Source organism: Mobula birostris, chromosome 11, assembly GCF_030028105.1.
Source record: "Mobula birostris isolate sMobBir1 chromosome 11, sMobBir1.hap1, whole genome shotgun sequence".
Taxonomy (NCBI): domain Eukaryota; kingdom Metazoa; phylum Chordata; class Chondrichthyes; order Myliobatiformes; family Myliobatidae; genus Mobula; species Mobula birostris.
Genome location: NC_092380.1, coordinates 19,240,008 through 19,259,134, shown reverse-complemented (window position 1 = coordinate 19,259,134; position 19,127 = coordinate 19,240,008). Strand labels below are relative to the sequence as shown.

Here is a 19,127-nt window from a genome sequence, read left to right as displayed (position 1 = left end):
GAGACGGTAGCATTGTGACACTGCTGGCTCCTTTAGAGCTGCGCATTCAGTCCCGGTGTCTTGCACTTTCCCCGGAGATTAGAAATCACTTGGCCGCAGCAACGAATCTATTCAGTGGAGTTCTGCAGGTTACTCCCCTACCCCTATGTCCAGCCTCCTTGCCGCTCTGACCACCGAACAGGAACAAACCTCATGCCAACATTTCCCCTCTCACTCACAGGCGGTGACTGACCTGCTTTGCTCCATTCAAACTACCTTCACCTCTCGAACTGTGCTGATCTGACTCTTACCGGCCACTATCCATCTGGGTATCCCTGCGTAGCGAAGGCTGCATCGGGTTGCCTTTCACCGGCTGATTACATCGAAACGGATACTTCCTCTCCCTCCTCATGTAATATCACAAGCATGCTGCTGTCACCGAAGATAGCGGTATTTGTGGACCTCACAGCCCTTCTGCCTGTGCAGGCTAAAACGTCGACAACACCCGAGATTGCAGATGCTGTAATCATTAGGCACTTGAACCTGTGGGATAACTTCACTTGCCCATCACTGAACTGTTCCTACAACTATGTACTCACATTCAAGGACTCTTAATGTCAATTTCTCAATATTTACTTACTGCTTTCTTTCCTTTCGTATTTGCTGTTTGTTGTCTTTTGCACACTGCCTGCTTGTCCATCCTATTGGGCATGATTCTATTATGGCTCTTAGATTTGCTGGATACGACCTAAAGCAAACAAATCTCAGGATAGTACATGGTGGCATATACACCCTTTGATAATAAATTTATTTTGACCTTTGGAATCTGCAGGAACAAAACTAGATGCTGGAGGCGGGTCAGTCTCCAGCTACTTTCTTGCACAGGAGGTAGAGCCGCTGCCGATTTGATCTCGACCTCCGGTGCCGTCCGTGTGGAATTTGCGCGTTCACCTCTAATCCCGGGTGCTCCCGTTTCCTCGCACCTTCCCAAAGACTTGCGGGTTGCTGTGAAATATATATATATATGAGGAGTTGTTGGGGCTGCGGGAGAGGTTACAGGAGAATCGGACTGATGTGATTGTTCAAAAAGCTGACACAGACTCAATGCGCCGAACGTGTTTCAGTAGGATGCAATAAGAATCGAGATAAATGAACTCTCCCCTCTCACCTCTCCCGTCAGACCATTGAGTGACGTTTGGTTGACCAATTATAGGCACTCGGAAATAGAATTCGCTGACTGTCCCACGGGTAGGGGCGTGGCTTAGTTCCTTAGCCAATTGGAAGCGAAGGCTTGTGTAGCAATTTCGGGGCGCGGCCAATTAGGCAGTGTTGATGCATGCAGTCTCCAGCTGGGTGCTGGTGGAGAGGTTCCGGGGAGTGTTACCGGCTGATGGGCGAGAAGATGCGAGAGGGCACCGGGCTACCGGTGGCCCACGTCCTAAATTACGAGAGCTTGGTGCACGCCGTGGCTGGGGCTACGGTAAGTTCGCCGGGTCCCTGGAACAAATGCCCGCCCCTTCCTTCCCCTTTAATCCATCCCGATCTCCTTCGCCACCAGCCTGGCGTGAGTTAGACGGGGGGTGAATGTTTTGTGAACGTAAGCGACAGATAAATATTCGTGGAGAAAGGCAGTAATGTGTTGAAGTGGTGTAGAACGTAGAACAGTACGGGTGCTTCGTTGTGACCTGTTCTACGATCTCTTTCCTCTTACGCAACCCATAACCCTCAGTTTGGAAACGTATGTAAAGGATGGAAAGTTATTGAATGGTTTATTGCATATAATTTTATTTTTGAATAAAGTATGAAATATGAAAGTTTGAAATAAAAAAAACCCATAACCCTCCGTATGCCTTCTGAGAATCTCTCAACTGTCCCTAATGTATTAACCTCTGCCACCGCCCCCGGCAGTGCGTTCCAGGAACTCACCACACTCTGTATAACAACAGAAAAACTACCTCTGACATCTGCCCTAAACTTAGCCGTACTCACCTTGGAAGGATGTCCTCTAGTATTAGTCGTTGCTGCCCTGGGAGAACGTTCATGGGGAAGGCGTTGGTTGTCCACTCTATGTCTCCCATGGTCTATACTCCTCTTATCAAAAGTCCTCCTATCCTCTGTCCCCCTAGCTCGCTCAATCTTTCCTCATAAAATGTATTCTGAAATCCAGGTAAATCTCCTCTGCACCTTCTCTGAAGTGGCCACATCCTTCCCATAATGAGGTGACCAGAAATGAACCCAATACTCCAAGTGTGTTCTAGCCAGAGTTTTATAGAGCTGCGACATGAGCTCATGTTCTTGACTAATGAAGGCCAACTCTGTCAGGACACCACTAGCTGTCTGCAGCCTGATTATCCCTCCTTCCCCTTCCACTTCCTCATCCAAGTTGTGGGGCTCCAGAGCAGATCCTCACAGAATGCCACTGATCACTGACCTCTAGACAGATTACATCCATCTTCTATCATCTTCTGCCTTCTGTGAGCAAGACAATTCCAAATCCTGGGATCCTCCCATGCCTCATGACTTGCTGTATGAGCCTTTCATGGGGAGCCTTGTCAAATGCCTTACTAAAATCCATGAATGCTGATCCTTCAAGTTGTTTTGTCAGTTCCTGGGGAAAAAGTCCATCAGGTCCACGAGGCACAACCTGCCCCTCACAGAGACATGAAGACTATCCCTAATCAGACCACCTTCTCCAAATGCTCATAAATCCTGTCCTTAAGAACCACTTCCATCAGTTTACCCATGGCTGATGTAAGACTGGTTTATAATTCCAGAGATTATCCTTATTACTTTTCTTGAACAAAGGAACAATATTTGCCATCCTCTGATCCTTTGGTACCAGCAATCTCTTCTCTTGCTTTCCGTAGTCACCAGGAATATATCCTGTCCAACCCCAGGGACTTGTCTATCCTGATGTTTTTCCTTCATTTTCACTGCTTTTCTTGGCAAAAGCACGTTTGTTTTCCGAAACTAGCCTTCATTCGCTCAACTTCATCTTTCCTTGCTTGCCCAGTAAACTTGTTAAAATTTCCACTGTGGCGGGTTTCATAATGTCGCCTGATATTTGCCACCTTCTTCACATCAACATTTTCTGGGCAAATGAGACAAACTGGTTTCCCAGCTTGCTCGATGAAGAAGTAATCTAGTGTCCGAGTGTCTTGGAAATTTCGGCACTCAGTGTCTACCTTCCTGCGTTTTGCATTCATTTTTTTTCCTTTGCTTTTATTTTGAAACACAAGTTATTCAACAAGTATCGTAGCACATGTGTATATCTGGATATTTAGCGTGGATTTCTTGTTAAAGCACAGTGACGCTGTTTCTGTTTACAAATTTGACAGATTCCATCTGAAAACCTGCGTGTGCATGGAGAGTATCTAATACATATTAATAAAGTAGTCTGCCTTCCTGTCATTCGTATATACCAGTGTTAGGTTTGGAACAAAACGGAACCTGGGGCCGGTGTAACAAGATGCCATGTATGTCCATCAGTGTGGTCGCGTGAAACACTCAGAATAAGGAAAATTCACTCACGGGCCGGATAAGCATAGTATCCCAATATTTGCTCGCAGGCCGGATCTGGCGTACCGACCTGCACTCAGCCCGTAACCCTACATTCCTTTCCTGTCCATATAGCTGTCCAGTTTAACTTTAAACGACAACATCGAACCTGCCTCAACCACTTCTGCTGGAAGCTCGTTCCACACAGCTACCACTCTCTGAGTAAAGATGTTACCCCTAAACTTTTGCCCTTTAACTCTCAACTCATGTCCTCTTGTTTGAATCTCCCCCATTCTCAATGGAAAAAGCCAATCCACGTCAACTCTATCAATCCCCCTCATAATTATAAATACTTCTATCAAGTCCCCCCTCAACCTTCTACGTTCGAAAGAATAAAGACCCAACTTGTTTAACCTTTCTCTGTAACTTAGGTGATGAAACCCAGGTAACATTCTAGTAAATCTTCTCTGTACTCTCTCTATTTTGTTGACATCTTTCCTATAATTCGGTGACCAATACTCCAAATCTGGCCTCACCGATGCCTTGTCCAATTTCAACATTACATCCCAACTCCTATACTCAATGCTCTGATTTATAAAGGCCAGCATACCAAAAGCAATTGGATAGTCAGAAAGGGTTAGTTTAGTTTAATTACTAGCTTAATTAGTTTGGCACAACATGGTGGGCTAGGGGTCCTGATCCTGTGCTGTACCATTCTCTGTTCTCTGTCCCACAATCATTTTCCTGTTCTCTCCCTAGACCCCTCCATGCCTTTAGTGTGGTAGGTCCAGGTCCCCAATGTGGCCCTCGAGCCCATCACAGGCAGTGATTCAAGCTAAATCTGAATTCCAGAGGCTGTTTGATCCCATACCCGTAGTAAAACTTCACAAAGCAAGAGGAGTTGCCCCACACGAGGGATGTGCCTCGGTATCAGCACATGAATATTTGCCCCCTTCATAGATGGAGCTCCTGGGTTGAGACATGGCGTGTGCACCTCCAATGCTGGCCCCCCTACACTCACCGTCCTTCTCTTCTCGCTAGGGGGGTTTGACCGCGATGACTGTATTTTACCCGCTGGACACGGCGCGTCTGAGGCTTCAAGGTAAGATTTGGTTTTCAGTTTTCCTCCACGCACACTCCGTGCTCCCCCTTCAGGTGCTCAGAGGTACTGCAACACGGACTGAAATTTAACCCTGTTCCCCTCTCCACAGCAACACACACAATATGCTGAAAGAACTCAGCAGGTCAGGCAGCATCTATGGGAATGAATAATCAGTTGAAATTTTGGGCCTGAACTCAGAACTGGCTTAACTTCAGTCCTGGAGAAGGGTCTCAGCCCAGATCATCAACTGTTTATTCATTTCCATAGATGCTACCTGACTTGCTGAGTCCCTCGAGTATTTTGTGTGTGTGTTACTCTGGGTTTCCAGCATCTGCAGACTTCCTCGTGTTTATGACTTCCTCTCTGCACAGATGCTGCTGAACATTTCTAGCATCTTCTGTTCTGATTTCCAGCAAACGCAGACTTCTGCTTCACATCGTGACTGGCGTTCTAATCACAAGGAAACATTGAACAGACTGCATGGCTCAAGGGAGGAAAGACTCAGGATGTTCATATTGCAATTAGGGACAGGTATACTACCGTTTAAAGAAAGATAGGCATTCGGTAATGTCTTGCACAAACTCAGAGAACTGGTTGAACGTCAAACAGTGCAGCTCAGAAACAGGTCCTTCAGCCCTACGCCACCATAGACTCCACCTACACTTCTCGCTGCCTCGGTAAGGCAGCCAACATTATTTACTTTTTAATCTGGGTATACCTCACGGTTACAGACCCTATGGTCTAACAAGCCTGTGCTGTCCAATTTCACCCATGTGACCCATGTGGGTGGTGAGGTGGGGAAGTGTCTCTGCCAAAGGAGGTGTAAGGTGCTCCTTCCCTCCGCTAGCTGGCAGGTCACCCTTGGGCAAGGTGTAGCACCTGCTTAGCCCTGGATCAGGGTCACATGAAGCCATGGGAGCAGGTGGTGGATGGTCGTATGAGCAGCCGGTGCACATCACAAGTCCTGGTTATGCAACCACTGACGCCAGGCAGACAATCTCTGAAGAGTATTGATAATGGCTGGGATCACCCATCTTGTAAAGACACTGCCCAGAAGAAGGCGATGGCAAACCACTTCTGCAGGTAAATTTGTCAAGAACAATCATGGTTAAAGGCCGTGATCACCCACGTCATTCGACACAGCACATAATGATGATGATATCCAATTAATCTGTATGTTTTTGGAATGTGGGAGGAAACAGGATCGCCCAGAGGAAACGTCGTCACAAGGAGAACGTAACAAACTCCTTGTGGACAGTGGCGGTATTGAACCTGGGTCGCTGTTGCTGTAACTGTGCTCCCACGCCACCTCATAATCAATGACATATCGTAACTGCTCTGCATGTGACCACAAGAAACCACAAAGGGTTGTGGACACAGCTCAGCACATCGTGGAAACCGGCCTCCCCTCCATGGACTCGGTCTGCACTTCTCACTACCTCAGTAAAACGGCCAGCATCATCAAAGATCCCACCCACCCTGGACATCTTCTCTTCTGTATTCTCCTGTCGGGCAGAAGACACAAAAGCCTGAAAGTGCTTATCACAGGTTGAAGGATCGCTTCAATCCACTGCTGTAATTCAAGTTTAATTGCCAGACAACCATACATGAATACAGCCAAACGAGACAGCCTTACTGCGGGGTCAAGGTGCAGAACGCAGTGCCGACAGTCACACGCAGCGCAAAGCACACATGATAACACAATCATGCAATAAGAGTCTCAAAACTCGCCCCCCCACCCCACCGCAGGCGACCCTGCGGCTTGAGGCCCAATCCTAGCCCATACTAAACAACAAGCACATGTAGAGTATCAGTAAAGTACAATGAGCGCAAACTAATGAATGATCCCTAGCACGATAAGAGAGACTCTTAGCCTCACAATCTACCTTGTCATGGCCCTTCGCTTTCTGCGCTACAACTGTAACACTTAATTTTGAGTTCTTTTACTGTTGGGCACATGGCCAAGTGGTTAAGGCGTTCGTCTAGTGATCTCAAGATCGCCGGTTCGAGCCTCAGCTGTGGCAGCATGTTTGTGTCCTTGAGCAAGACACTTAACCACACATTGCTCTGGTGTCTGTGCGAGGAGTGGCGCCCCACACAGACTTCCAATCTGCGCCTTGTAAGGCATGAAAATGCCCGACGCAGGCCTCTCATGGTCTGAGTCAACATTCCCCTGTTATTGCTTTTCCTTGTGATATCTTGACATGTCGATGTTTGGAATGGCCTATGTTGATGCAATGCACAGCAGTGCAATTAGAACAAAATTCATTTTAGTGCAAAGTGATTAAAGTGGTCATGGTGTTGCTAGACTGTAGTAATCAGGGTTGTGCTAGTTAGTTCAAGAGCTGGATAGTGGAAGGGGAGTAGCTGTGACTGAACCTGGTGGTGTGGGGCTTGACAGTGTAATGCTGAAGTGTGCTCGCTGTAAGAGCAGACAAGCTTCACTGCAGGCTCCCGCAAACTTTGGTGTGACAATAATCGGTTAATGTGTCTGCGGTACTGGTGGGATGGATGGGAAACGGGGGTGAGCTGCTTTCCTAGTATACTGCCCAGGAACCATTCCTGGTCACCGGAGAGAGCACTCTGACCTCCCTCTCACCCAACAACACCTCAACACCGTTTGGCGTGCCTGCCGGGTTGTCGTGTCCCCGCCTGTGCAGGGAGCTATGACGCCTTTCAGCACTGGATGGCTTGATACAAGTCCGTCTCGGGGGGAGCAGGAGGAAGTGAGGATCTGGGAGGCACCGTCAGAAGCTGTGGGGAAGCGCGCTGTCAAGGAAGGTTAGATGTGAAGGAGAGAGGGAGGGTGGACACAAGGAGCAGGCCAGCCGCAGTAACTTTTCCGCCCCCCCCCCCCCCCACTTGCTCATTCGGCTGAGCCGTCTCCATCAGCACTATACAGAGACTCTTAACCGCCAGAGATTCTGCAGATGCTAGAAATCTTGAGCAACACACGCTCAGAATGCTGGAGGACGAAGGATGGGAGCAGACATAAACATAGACCCAACTGGTGGGACGGAATGGCCTGTCGCTAGGCAACCGACCCCACACTGGGATGAGGTGGTGGAGAGGGGAATGTGGGCGGGTTATCTCCCTCCGCCCTTCGGAGGGAATGTGGGTAGGGGTACCAGTGTGGGTTTGTACCCGTCCCTGACGCTGCTCTCCTTCATTACAGTGGACGAGAAGATGAAAGCGAAGTCGACTCCCGTCGTCCTGGCCAAGATCATCAAGGAGGAAGGGCTGTGAGTAGGAGTGAGCAGAGCAAGACCTCCATCCTTTTTTAATTTTAGTAAATGGCATTTTCCAATTCTTGGTCTTTTATTATTCCAAACAAAAGGTGAAATAATAGAGTCAACCCGATCAAAAAACTTCTTAGTTTAAAAAAAAGGAATATTTTGAAATACATATAAAAATTTTTGTAAGATCATCATTTTAACTGCATGAATTTGACCAACTAACGAAAGTGTAAGAGGATTCCACCTAGAAAATAATTGCTTCATAAAATCCACTAAGGGAACTAAATTAGCTCTATAAAGGTCTCCATAATTTTTAGTGATGATAATACCTAAATATTTAAAAGAATCCGTAACTTTAAAAGGAATATCATCATATATACTTACCTTACACTACCTTACTTTCTGTTTTCTATTTATGATTTATAATTTAATTTTTTAATATTTACTATCAATTTATAATCAAGGGAGCGGGAAGCGCAGAATCAAATATCGCTGTGATGATTGTACGTTCCAGTATCAATTGTTTGGCAACAATAAAGTATAAAGTATATAAAAGCAGAATCATTTAAAGGAAATAATTCACTTTTATGTAGGTTTAATTTATATCCTGAAAACTTTCCAAATTCATATAGTAATTTCAATAAACTGGGAATAGATTCCTCAGGATTCGAAACCCCTAGTTAGTAGGGGCTCTTTTTTCCTTATTTCTTTTTCCCAAAAAAATAGCTTTAACATTTTGTTTTTTATTATTATTATTATTGATATACTGTTTAGCTTGGTTAATAGTTTGACTCTTATTATACATATTGATATATTGACTTGATTATTTTAATGTTTTTTGTTGTTGCTTTTCAATAATAATTAATAAAAAGATTTAAAAATGAGAAAATGAAATGGAGTGAGCAGAGGATCGTGTGTGCGCGCACCCTGAGCGGCCTCCTGCCCGATGAGCAGGTGGAGGCAGACGCTAGGCGTACTGCCCATTCAACAGGGGCGGTGTGGGGGGAAGGAGATTAGATTCTCCCAGAGAGGGAGCGGGCGGGGGCTCCCGTTCCCAGGCCGTGTCTCACCAGGAGGGGCAGATGAGAACGAAGATTTGCCTTGTAGCACTGTCTCTGACTTTTGTGTGTCCCAGAGCACTTTACCCACAAAGGGGTGCGGAGATGCAGTGTGGAATTTGTCCAGAGTCGGCGGCTGGGGGTCTCTGCACCAGTGTCGGAGAGCAGATACAGTGGCTGGCAGGGTAACCAGTGCGTTGGTCTTCACCACGGGAGGTCGTGGAGGAGTCTTGTTCCCAATATACTGGGCTTCGTGAGCTCAGAGTGAGAGAACGGTACAACTGGTCTCCTTGTCAAGGAAAGAATGAGTTTCCCTGGAGAGTGAGAGGGAGGCCAGCGACTGGGATGGTAGACCGTGTTGCTGTGGAAACTGGTTCCACTTAGGGAAAACTAACTGGCAGATCAGCCATGATTTATTATTGGCTGACCAGCCTCGGATGGGCCGAGTGGCCCACACCTTCAGGTCCTGCTTTGTGCTGCGGCTGCCTCGTTCCTTCTTTCCCCTCCAGAGCTGGCGGCTGGTCCCCACCTCTCTGAGGGGTGGGGAATGTCAGCACGTACCCTCCCGAGGGCCCTGGAGCGGGACTCGAACCTACAAACCTCCCAGCTCTCGAGTTGGAAGCGTTGGTTGTTGAAGCCTCGCAGGTGCTGGGGCCGGTTGGGAGGGTGGGCGGAGGAATTGCCAGGGTTTCAGGTCGAAACCCTGCATCAGGACTGAGTGTGGAGAGAGTCGATGGCCAGTAGAATGAGGAGAGAGGACTGGGGTGACTGGTGGGATGAAAAGTGACAGGCAGGTTGTCCCGGGGAGGAGTGTTGTGTATTTAATATTTCAGATAATTACAGGTTTTATGTAAAATTTCATTAATTGTGTATGTCATCACACTACCAGGTGATACATGTGCCTCACTTCAGGTAAAGATGAAGCCAGACCCGCACTCCCGGACTCTGTGTCTGTCTTCGAAGGTAGAGAAAGGGGGTGGATTTGGGAGATGATGGCGGGTGGATGATAAATTGAGGCAGACAGCGGCAGGAGGAGTGACGCGGGGAGGTTCGCAGGAACGCAAAGGGCTCCCAGTGCGGACTCGGAGTAAAGGAGACGTGAGAGTGACTTAGTGAAGGTGGACCCCGCTGAGGGTCGAGGGATCTGCCACCTCTCGCTCGCTCGCTCACCACCCAGCCTCTGAAGTGACTGACCTCCACCTCTGCCTCCGCAGGACGGCGGTGTACCGCGGCTGGTTCTCCGTCATCTCCAGCCTCTGCTGTTCAAACTTTGTCTACTTCTACACCTTCAACGCCCTGAAGGAGACCTGGGTGAAAGGCCAGCCCCCTTCCAACAGCAAGGACCTCGTCATGGGCTTTATTTCTGGTGGGTAGGTGGTCCCGTTCAGTGTCCGTGCATCACAATGGAACCTGCTCCCCTCTCTGGCACTCTGAAACCAAACCTCACCGTCACTCCCTCCATTGTTAATCATCTCCAATCCTCCTTGTACCAGAAACCCTCTACCCAACTTCAACACTTAGTTGGGTGTCTGGAGTGCGGGTGCAAAGACGGAAGTGTGAAAGTCGTATGTAATTCAGAGAAAACATTGTAGATATATTGTAGTCCTTTGATCTTTAGCATATAAAATGTCATGTAATATTGGGTCGAGCAAGCCCCTTCCTCCAAAAGGGCCTCAAAACCCAGACCAGCTGTGATAAAGCTGTTGTATCTTCCCACCAACCCGCTCCCTGAGGTCTCTCATCTCAATCCATCAGGAAGCCATTAGCCCCTCTACCGAGCCTGTTCCACCATTCCCTTGTGTTGTAATGTGAAGAAAGTCACCGCAGAGACATAGCTGGTAGATATGAAGTCGCCTTTTATTCGACAAAACGAGTCACAGCAGACATCATATTGAGACCCTCTCGGAGGAAGAGGCCAGCTTGACCCAATGTTGCGTGACATTTTGTATGCTAAAGATCAAAGGAATACAATGCTCCCTTTGAATTGCATATAAATTTCAAACCTCCTTTGCACCTTCTCTATAGACACCCAAACGAATGTTAAATCAACACTATCTGGTTTTGCCATTAATTGTGGTTCACGGCTGTTTGGAGCCCATTGTCCAGAGCTGCATTTTAAATTTAGTCTACAGTCCATATTCAAACCTGAAGATTGGTGGCTGATGTTAGTTGCTGAAATAAGTAGTTAATATTTTGCTATATGTCCAACCCTCCCCCAAAAAAAACACGCTAATGACCTGGATAATTAGCTGTCTTCCACCTGTGAGGCAGGTATTTTGGGTACCTGGAGAAGTTGCCATGGCTACCAATGCAGTGTGGGGTTCAGACCCAACTTCTGGGGCTGTCTGTGTGGAGTTTGTAAGTTCCCCTGTGACCATGTGGGTTTCCACCCATGGACTGCAGGTTGGTGAGTTAACTCGACCTTGCAAGTTGGCCCCAGCTTATGGGTGAGTGATGGGAATGTGGGAGGAGTTGATGGGGATGTGGGATTAGTGTGGATGGTCCTCACAGACTCAATGGGCTGAAGGGCCTGTTCTGCACTGCATGATCCCTCCAGCCACCCTCTCCCCTCAGACCCTCAGTCCTTTGGGGTGTCGGGACTTTGCTGTGCCGGTAGCCTCTGCGGACAGCTCATGCCACTACCTTCTGTTCCAGGGGTGGTCAACGTGCTGGTCACCACTCCGCTCTGGGTGGTCAATACCCGGCTCAAGATGCAGGGAGCGGCATTCCGCAATGAGGACATCCAGCAAACCAACTACAAAGGCATGCTGGGTACGTATCTCGGAGCGCAGCACGGTTTCTAACGGCACCCGGAACCAGTCAGTGCCGGCCTAGGTGTGCAGTGAGTTAACTCCCTCTGGCTTTCTCTGTTTCGTGGCTGTCTGTGGGGGTGACGAACCTCGGGGCTGTACCTACTTCGATAATAAATGCACTTTGAATCTTTGAAGATCAGCCAGAAGCTGGCCCCTGCTGGAGCTCTGTATGGCCACTAGGTGGAGGCTGTGAGCCAACATTGCTGGGAGCCTGTTCCTGGTGTTCTGGGCACTGTCTTGCCGAGTCCATTCCTTAATGACCTACCTTTTGCAAGCACTATCATTTTACCACAGCCCTAACACCCCAAAGGTGTTTCAGAAGTCACTGAACCATCCTGCTAGGGGAATTCAGGACGTCCCTTTAGAACACAGAAAACTTCTTTAGCCTGACGGTCGTGAATCTGTGAAATTCATTGCCACAGGAGGCTGCATGGGCTAAGTCATTGGGTAGGCAGAGATTGATGGGTTGTTGATTAATTAGGATGGTCAAAGGTTACGGGGAGAAGGCAGGAGAATAGGGTTGAGAGGGATAATGAATCCCCCATGATGGGATGTCAGAGCAAACTCAATGGGCCAAGTGGTCTAATTCTGCTTTTGTGTCTTATTGTCATTTTCCACCAGTCCAATATCCACCCCGCCTCTCTCATACTTTAGATACTTGTAAAAAAAACAAACTTTTGGTATAGTTTTTTATATTATATCCAGCTGTGACTAGTCTCCCAGCTGCGACCTTGGGTGTCTCAGCTGGTAGCTTGTCTGCGACTCAGGTCAGAGGTCAGTCCTGTCCCACCCCCGAGGGTCGCAGCACTGAAGGGGGAAGGGGGACCGTGGATTCTGTTTACAGTCCAGGCCTGGTCCCAAGACCCCACCCGCTCCTGGGTGTAAAGGGTCCGGAACACCTGCCTCAGAGTTCAGGGTGGCATCTGGGCCCCTGACCTGTGACCCCAGCCCACGGCTGTCCTCGACTCAAAAGCTGTAACTGCAGAAACTTGTAAAATTAGTCAGCTCCATTTTGAGCACAAGCCTCTGTAGTATCCGAGACATCTTCAAGGAGCAGTGCCTCAGGAGGGCAGTGTCCATCATTAAGAACCCCCACCACCCAGAACATGCCTTGTTCCCATTGCTACCGTCAGGAAGGAGGTACAGAAGCCTGATGTACATATTTATTTATTGTTTCTATGTTATCATGCATTGCATTGTACTGCTGCTGCTAAGATCGCGCATTTCACGACGTACGGGCTGTGTTACAGATGCGGTGACGCAGATCGTGCAGACGGAGGGGGTGCTGGCGCTGTGGAGCAGCACTATCCCCTCCCTCCTGCTTGTCTTCAACCCCGCCATCCAGTTCATGTTCTACGAGGGCCTGAAGCGACAGCTGATGAAGGGGCAGACTGAGGTATGGGGAGGCGGGGGGGGGGTGTTGGATCAGACTCTGGAAGAGGAATGGGGGGGGCTTGGCCTTGGGTGGTGGGGACTTAGACCTGCGGTGAGGGAGGGGGTCCTGAGGGAGGGAATGGAAGGTTTGTTGGGCGTGGGAGAAGAGGGGAGAGGGTTGTGGAGGGGAGGGAGGACGTGATTGGTTCTGGGAGAAGCTGGGAGAGGGTTGGGGAGGGAGGGAGGATGTGATTGGTTCTGGGAGAAGCTGGGAGAGGGTTGGGGAGGGAGAGAGGACGTGATTGGTTCTGGGAGAAGTTGGGAGAGGGTTGGGGAGGGAGAGAGGACGTGATTGGTTCTGGGAGAAGGTGGGAGAGGGTTAGGGAGGGAGGACGTGATTGGTTCTGAGAGAGGGTTGGGGAGGGAGGGAGGATGTGATTGGTTCTGGGAGAAGCTGGGAGAGGGTTGGGGAAGGAGGGAGGACGTGATTGGTTCTGGGAGAAGGTGGGAGAGGGTTAGGGAGGGAGGACGTGATTGGTTCTGAGAGAGGGTTGGGGAGGGAGGGAGGATGTGATAGGTTCTGGGAGAAGCTGGGAGAGGGTTGGGGAAGGAGGGAGGACGTGATTGGTTCTGGGAGAAGGTGGGAGAGGGTTAGAGAGGGAGGACGTGATTAGTTCTGGGAGAAGGTGGGAGAGGGTTGGGGAGGGAGGGAGGACGTAATTGGTTCTGGGAGAAGGTGGGAGAAGGTCGGGGGGGAGGGAGGACGTGATTGGTTCTGAGAGAGGGTTGGGGAGGGAGGGAGGATGTGATAGGTTCTGGGAGAAGCTGGGAGAGGGTTGCAGAGGGAGGGGGGACCTGATTGGTTCTGGGAGAAGGGGGGAAGATCGAATAGAGTCCTGCTAGGGGGAAGGGGTTAGTCCTGAGGAAGGGAATGGAGAAGTTGGGTGTGGGAGAAGGGGAGAGAGGGTTGGGGAGGGAGGAGGTGGTTCGTTCTGGGAGAAAGGGGTGGGGGTGAAGATTGAACTTATGGTGGAAGAGGGTAGAGTCCTGCTAGGGGGAAGGAGTTAGTCAGGGGGAGTGGGGTTGGTCCCAATTGCTGTTCTCTGTGGTTCATGTACTCCAGGAATGTGGAATTCCAGAGGTCCTGTGCAAAGGTGAATGGGGGTGAAATTGATCTTGACTCCCATTGGACCCCCTCGGGGTGCCTGGTTCCAATGGAGGCTGCTGGATCAGAGCTCAGAACCCTGCTACAACCTGGGGTCTGTGAGAGCCCTGGGATTGGTGCGGGGGGGGGGTCTGGGCCCCAGAGGTCAAGGTTTAGGGGTCAACTGTTAAAACTCAGAGGTCAGAGAGTGTCCTGGGTACAGGGGGCGGATCTTGGGGGGTCCAGAGATTTGTGAGAGCCCTGGGACACCGCAGATGGTTTGGGCCGTGTTTTCCAGAAGCTTCTCTTGTTTCCCCCAGCTACTCTCTCTTGAGGTCTTCATTATCGGAGCCATTGCCAAGGCGATTGCCACCACGTTAACGTACCCGCTACAGACTGTGCAGTCTTTACTTCGGGTAAGTTGGTCAAGGTTAGCTCGGGGGCTGCCTGACGGTAGGAACGGCTGGGGTTCACTTCACGCCTCCCAGCTCCCTGTGCAACGCACCCCGCAGCCTCTGGTCTGCAGGATTCCCGGCCCGGTTCGCGGGACATGCACCCTGAGCTCAGCCCTCCATCTCCGATGGCCGCACGTCCAACTCCCACCTCTTCCTGGGTCCCTCCTCGGTCCGGTGTGTACGTCAACCAAGTCCAGGATTTCACAGAACCTCGACAGGGCGTGAAAGTTGACTTGATCGAGGAGTACAGGATAATGAGAGATGTTAACAAAGTAGAGAGCCAGTGTTTACCCCCCTCCCCAGCATGACAACGGTCAACACCAGAGGGCGTCTGTTTAAAATGGGTGGAGGAAATTAGGGGCGATGTACACAATGGCAAGTGGGCCTGGCTTGCACTGTGGTGGGGGTGTGGGTGTTGGCAGAGGAGATACAATAGGGACACAAGAGACTCTTAGGCACGTGGATGTAAGAAAAATGGAGGGTTATGGGCTGTGTAGGAAAGGAGTCAGGAGGTTATGTTGCAACTTCATAAACATCTGGTTAGGCCACATCTGGAGTTCTGAGTACATTTCTGGTCGACCCACAATAGGAAGGACATTGAGGCTTTGGAAAGGGTGAAGAAGAGGTTTACCAGGATGCTGTCTGGTTTAGTGTTATCATGAGAGGCTGGACAAAGTTGGGTTGTTTTCTCTGGAGTGTCAGACGGTGGAGGGATTAACCCGGGGGCCCCGGCCTAGCTCTGTGTTAATGGGCCTGTTCTCTCTGCTCAGTTCAGCCAGCGGAAGATGGCGCGAGGGAGAGGGATCCTGGGAAGTCTCCGAAGCATCATCTACCTCTTGAGTCAGAGGGTGAAGTGAGTACTGCCCCTGGCCAGGCCTCGTGCAGGAAGCCACTCGGTCCATCTAATGCTGGCCCATTTAATCCGTCCCCGTAGCTCAGCACACCTGCCCCTCCCGTTCCAGTTCTTCCTCTGTTAAAGCCACACATCCTCTCGTGAGTGCGCAACAGGACAAGGGTGGGCCATTTGGCCCCTCGCGATCTTCCTGCCCTTCAGTATGTTCATGGTTGGTCTGCCCAGCCCTTGGTAATTGTCTTCCTCTCTCTGTTGTCCAGGCAGGGGGCTGAGGGGAATGATCTCCCTCATTTTCGGGAGCAATGGGGGACTGGGCCGTCCGGAGTCATTTTGCACGTAGCTAGTCTGGACTCAATGGGCCAAATGGCTCCCTTGCTGGCAGTAGATACTGTGCTGTGCAGCCCGCTGGGGTGAAAACAAAAGTCAGTGCGGGCTTTGGAGAGGGAAACGGAGGGGTCTCGGAGAGGGCTCGGGGGCCGGTGGTGCAGCAGGGGCTGGAACGGATTCGGAGGGCCGAATAGCCTCCTTTGCTGCAGTGATGACCCCACGGTTCTGGCGGTGACATCTCCCCTGCACGTGGAAAACTGACTAGCTAATGGGAGAAGGGGGCTCCTAGCATTGGGTGGGTGGGGAAGTGGGGTGGGTCAGCCTGTGGGGGCTGGAGCGTTCATGGCCGTGATGACCCAGGTGTGGTGAGTGGAAGGTCCCTCTCTTCCCTCCTCCTCCTGACATGCCACCATCACACCGGCCGTCTCCAGCCGATCGGATTCACTCTGTGTGATTAGAGAGACCCGGGGCTGTAAAGTCTGTGGTATCCAACACCCCAGCCGCTGTACTGAAAAGCTCCCCTGAGAACTGGCTACACTTCTCGACAATCTGTTGGTGAACGAACAGTGCCGGCAACTACCTCACAGACTGAGAAATGCCCAGTTCGTAGAAAATAGGGCATCTATTGACTGGCCAACTGTCCGCCCTCGATTCATGAGCGGAGTGTCAGGCTGTGTCACGGACAACGCCAGCCAGCAGTAGTTATTCTGCAGTGAGCTGCCACAGCCCATTACCCTTGTTCTGGAGTCCACAACGGGACGGGGGTAGGCCATTCGGCCCCAAACTTGGTCCAAAGGACCGAGGGGAGAAGGGCTGTTCTCGGCTGAGTGCCCTCGTAAATCTGGTTGGTGGGCGTCAGTGGCAGTAGTCGGAGCCCCACCCAGAGGGGAAGAAAGGTGGATGTGATTGTTAGTCAATCTTCTCAGCCTCAGGGTGACCCTCAGCCCAGCTGTCCTCAGCTCCCTCACCGATGACCCATCTTCTATCACGAGGCCAGAAGGGACGACAGAGGAAAGTTCGGTCCCGTTCACAACCCCTCTGCAAGGGAAGCAGCCCTGGATGGTGTTCGGGCACGGGCTGAGGAGGTGAAAGGTAACGTCATGGCTCAAGATGCTGGGGAGCTCCCACCCCCAACGAGAGAGGGTCTACCACCGCCCTGTGCCCAGTGATATTACCACTGCCACGCTCCTCACCACCTGCACCCTGGGGTGGCGGGCATCGACCAGAAACTCAACTGGCACTGCCGCGCAGATGCTGTGGGTACAGGAGCTGGGGGTCCTGTAATGAATGACCCCACTCTCCCCAGGGCCCTTCAACCATCTGGCAGTGTGAATAGGCTCCACTTCGGTGAGGGCAGCGCACGTTCCCCTCGCCCCACCAACTGCCCATGTGTGTGAGTGGGGGCATCGGGGGAGAGTGGGGAGAATGGTAGTCGCACGGACTCGGTGGTCGAAAGCAGCCGCACGACTCCGTATGAGGAGGCCATTTGGCCCCTCAAGTGTATGCTGTGGGGGAAAAATTCATCAATCCCATCCGCCCAGACGTTCCCCTTTCCTGCTCTCTTGTGGCTGTCCGCTCTCCCGTGCTTCTCTCCCTGCTCACCCACATCAGAAGTGCACCACCCCCGTTCCCTCACACTACCAGCTGGTTCCCTGCAGATGGTTGCAGGGCCTGGGGAAGTTGGGGTGGGGGTTAGGTGAGACTGGAACTAGGGGACGTAGCCTCAAGAGTCGGGGGAGTAGATTTAGGACAGAGATGAGGAGGAACTGCTTTTCCCAGAGACTGGTGAATCTGTGGAATTCTCTGCCCGATGAAACAGTGGAGGCTACCTCAATAAGTATATTTAAGACAAGGTTGGATAGATTTTTGCACAGTAGGAGAATTAAGGGTTAGGGGGAAAGGCAGGTAGGTGGAGATGAGTCCATGGTCAGATCAGCCATGATCTTATTGAATGGCGGAGCAGGCTCGACAGGCCAGATGGCCGACTCCTGCTCCTATTCCTTATGTTCTTGTGTTTCATTCACCACGGGATCCCCAGCCTCTGACCGGCTTCTGTAATCAGGAGTACTTTGCTTCAGGCCTTTGGGATTTGGGAAGAATCCCGAGCTCCTGGGGGAAACTTGCGCACTCGCGGGGAGAATGTGCAAAGTCCACGTAGACAGCGACAGATTGAACCCGAGTCGCTGGAACCGAGAGGCAGACTTTGCGTAACTTCCGTGCTCTCGGAGTTGGAGTTGTACAGCCCTGGAATAGGCCGTTCAGCCTATCACATTGGTGCTTCAAGCCCATCTACACTAATCCCAGTTGCCAGCATCATGCATTCTGTTCCTCTGTTAATAAACCGTGTGCCTCTTTAGCAGCGTCCTGGACTTGTGCAGCCACACTCGCAGTCTCTGACCCACTCCCTGAGGAGTCTATGTTGTGTAACCTGGTCCTTCTGTCAAATATTTCACCCCAGCCCCCTTCCCAGCAATCTTGTGCAACATATTTTGTCTGCCCTTGCCCCAGTCCGCCTGGGGTTGATTCCAGCTCCGAGTTTTACCTGTTCCCCTCTGTGGTTTCTGCTCCCACTGAGGGGAGCTGGTAAAACACGGACCTGGAATAGCACTCCTCACTCATCCCTGCACTGTTGAAGGGTTCCCCTTTGAACCGGATGGTTAGGGACGAGTTCGGAGAACTGGTCAGAAGAATGGGTAGAGATTAATGCTCTTGAGGATTAGGAGCAAGGATGTTGCAGCGTGTGAAGGAAATTGTCAGTGAACTTGGGTAAAGTTAGCAGTGCCCAGTAGAAATGCTTGGCCCCCAGTTCCCATTCTCAGAAACCGCCTGGCCTTCCCCCTCTGCTCAGAGTTTGTGTTGCGAGCACTGTGACTTTCCAACCACCCGTAACCTGCCTCTTCCATCTCCGCAGGAGACAGGGTTTCTGGGGTCTCTACAAGGGCCTGGAGGCCAAGCTGCTGCAGACAGTCCTGACCTCTGCCCTGATGTTCCTGGTCTACGAGAAGATCGCAGGCTTCATTTTCCGAATCATGGGAGTGACCCCTCGTGTGAAAAACTAGCGAGCGAAAGAGCTACCTCAGGAACACTGTCCGTCTCCCCCTCTCGCCCTCGCCGGAGGAGCGCTGCAGAAGCGAGGCCGCGTGTCGCATGAGAGGAAAACTGAAGGGTAAACCCGTCGGGTTCACGGACGACCCACTTTGACAGGGAGCTACCTTTGGTTGAGGTCAAACATGTTGGTGTTTTATTAAAATTAACTTTCGGTTCCGGTGCCTCTCCAGCCTCCTCGCT

The 19,127-nt window shown here is 50.8% G+C and overlaps 1 protein-coding gene across 2 annotated transcripts; it reads left to right on the top strand.

Annotated features, from left to right (window-relative positions):
* Positions 1-1,293: 1,293 nt before the first annotated feature.
* On the top strand, positions 1,294-19,102 carry LOC140204908 (peroxisomal membrane protein PMP34-like). Of its 2 annotated transcripts, XM_072271843.1 has the most exons (9): positions 1,294-1,459; positions 4,519-4,579; positions 7,755-7,821; positions 10,088-10,239; positions 11,529-11,645; positions 12,937-13,082; positions 14,525-14,620; positions 15,430-15,512; positions 18,751-19,102. In XM_072271843.1, the coding sequence occupies exons 1-9, from the start codon at positions 1,316-1,318 to the stop codon at positions 18,896-18,898; spliced, it is 1,014 nt and encodes a 337-aa protein (XP_072127944.1). In that variant the 5' UTR covers positions 1,294-1,315; the 3' UTR covers positions 18,899-19,102. The 2 variants fall into 2 exon arrangements, with proteins under 2 accessions (XP_072127944.1, XP_072127943.1); XM_072271842.1 differs by lacking the exon at positions 15,430-15,512.
* The last annotated feature ends 25 nt before the right edge of the window (positions 19,103-19,127 follow it).

Coding starts and splice junctions, on each gene's coding strand:
- LOC140204908 (XM_072271842.1), top strand. CDS start 1,316: ATGCAGTCTCCAGCTGGGTGCTGGTGGAGAGGTTCCGGGGAGTGTTAC. Junction 10,240..11,528: donor CGTCATGGGCTTTATTTCTG/GTGGGTAGGTGG, acceptor CTTCTGTTCCAG/GGGTGGTCAACGTGCTGGTC. Junction 13,083..14,524: donor TGATGAAGGGGCAGACTGAG/GTATGGGGAGGC, acceptor TGTTTCCCCCAG/CTACTCTCTCTTGAGGTCTT.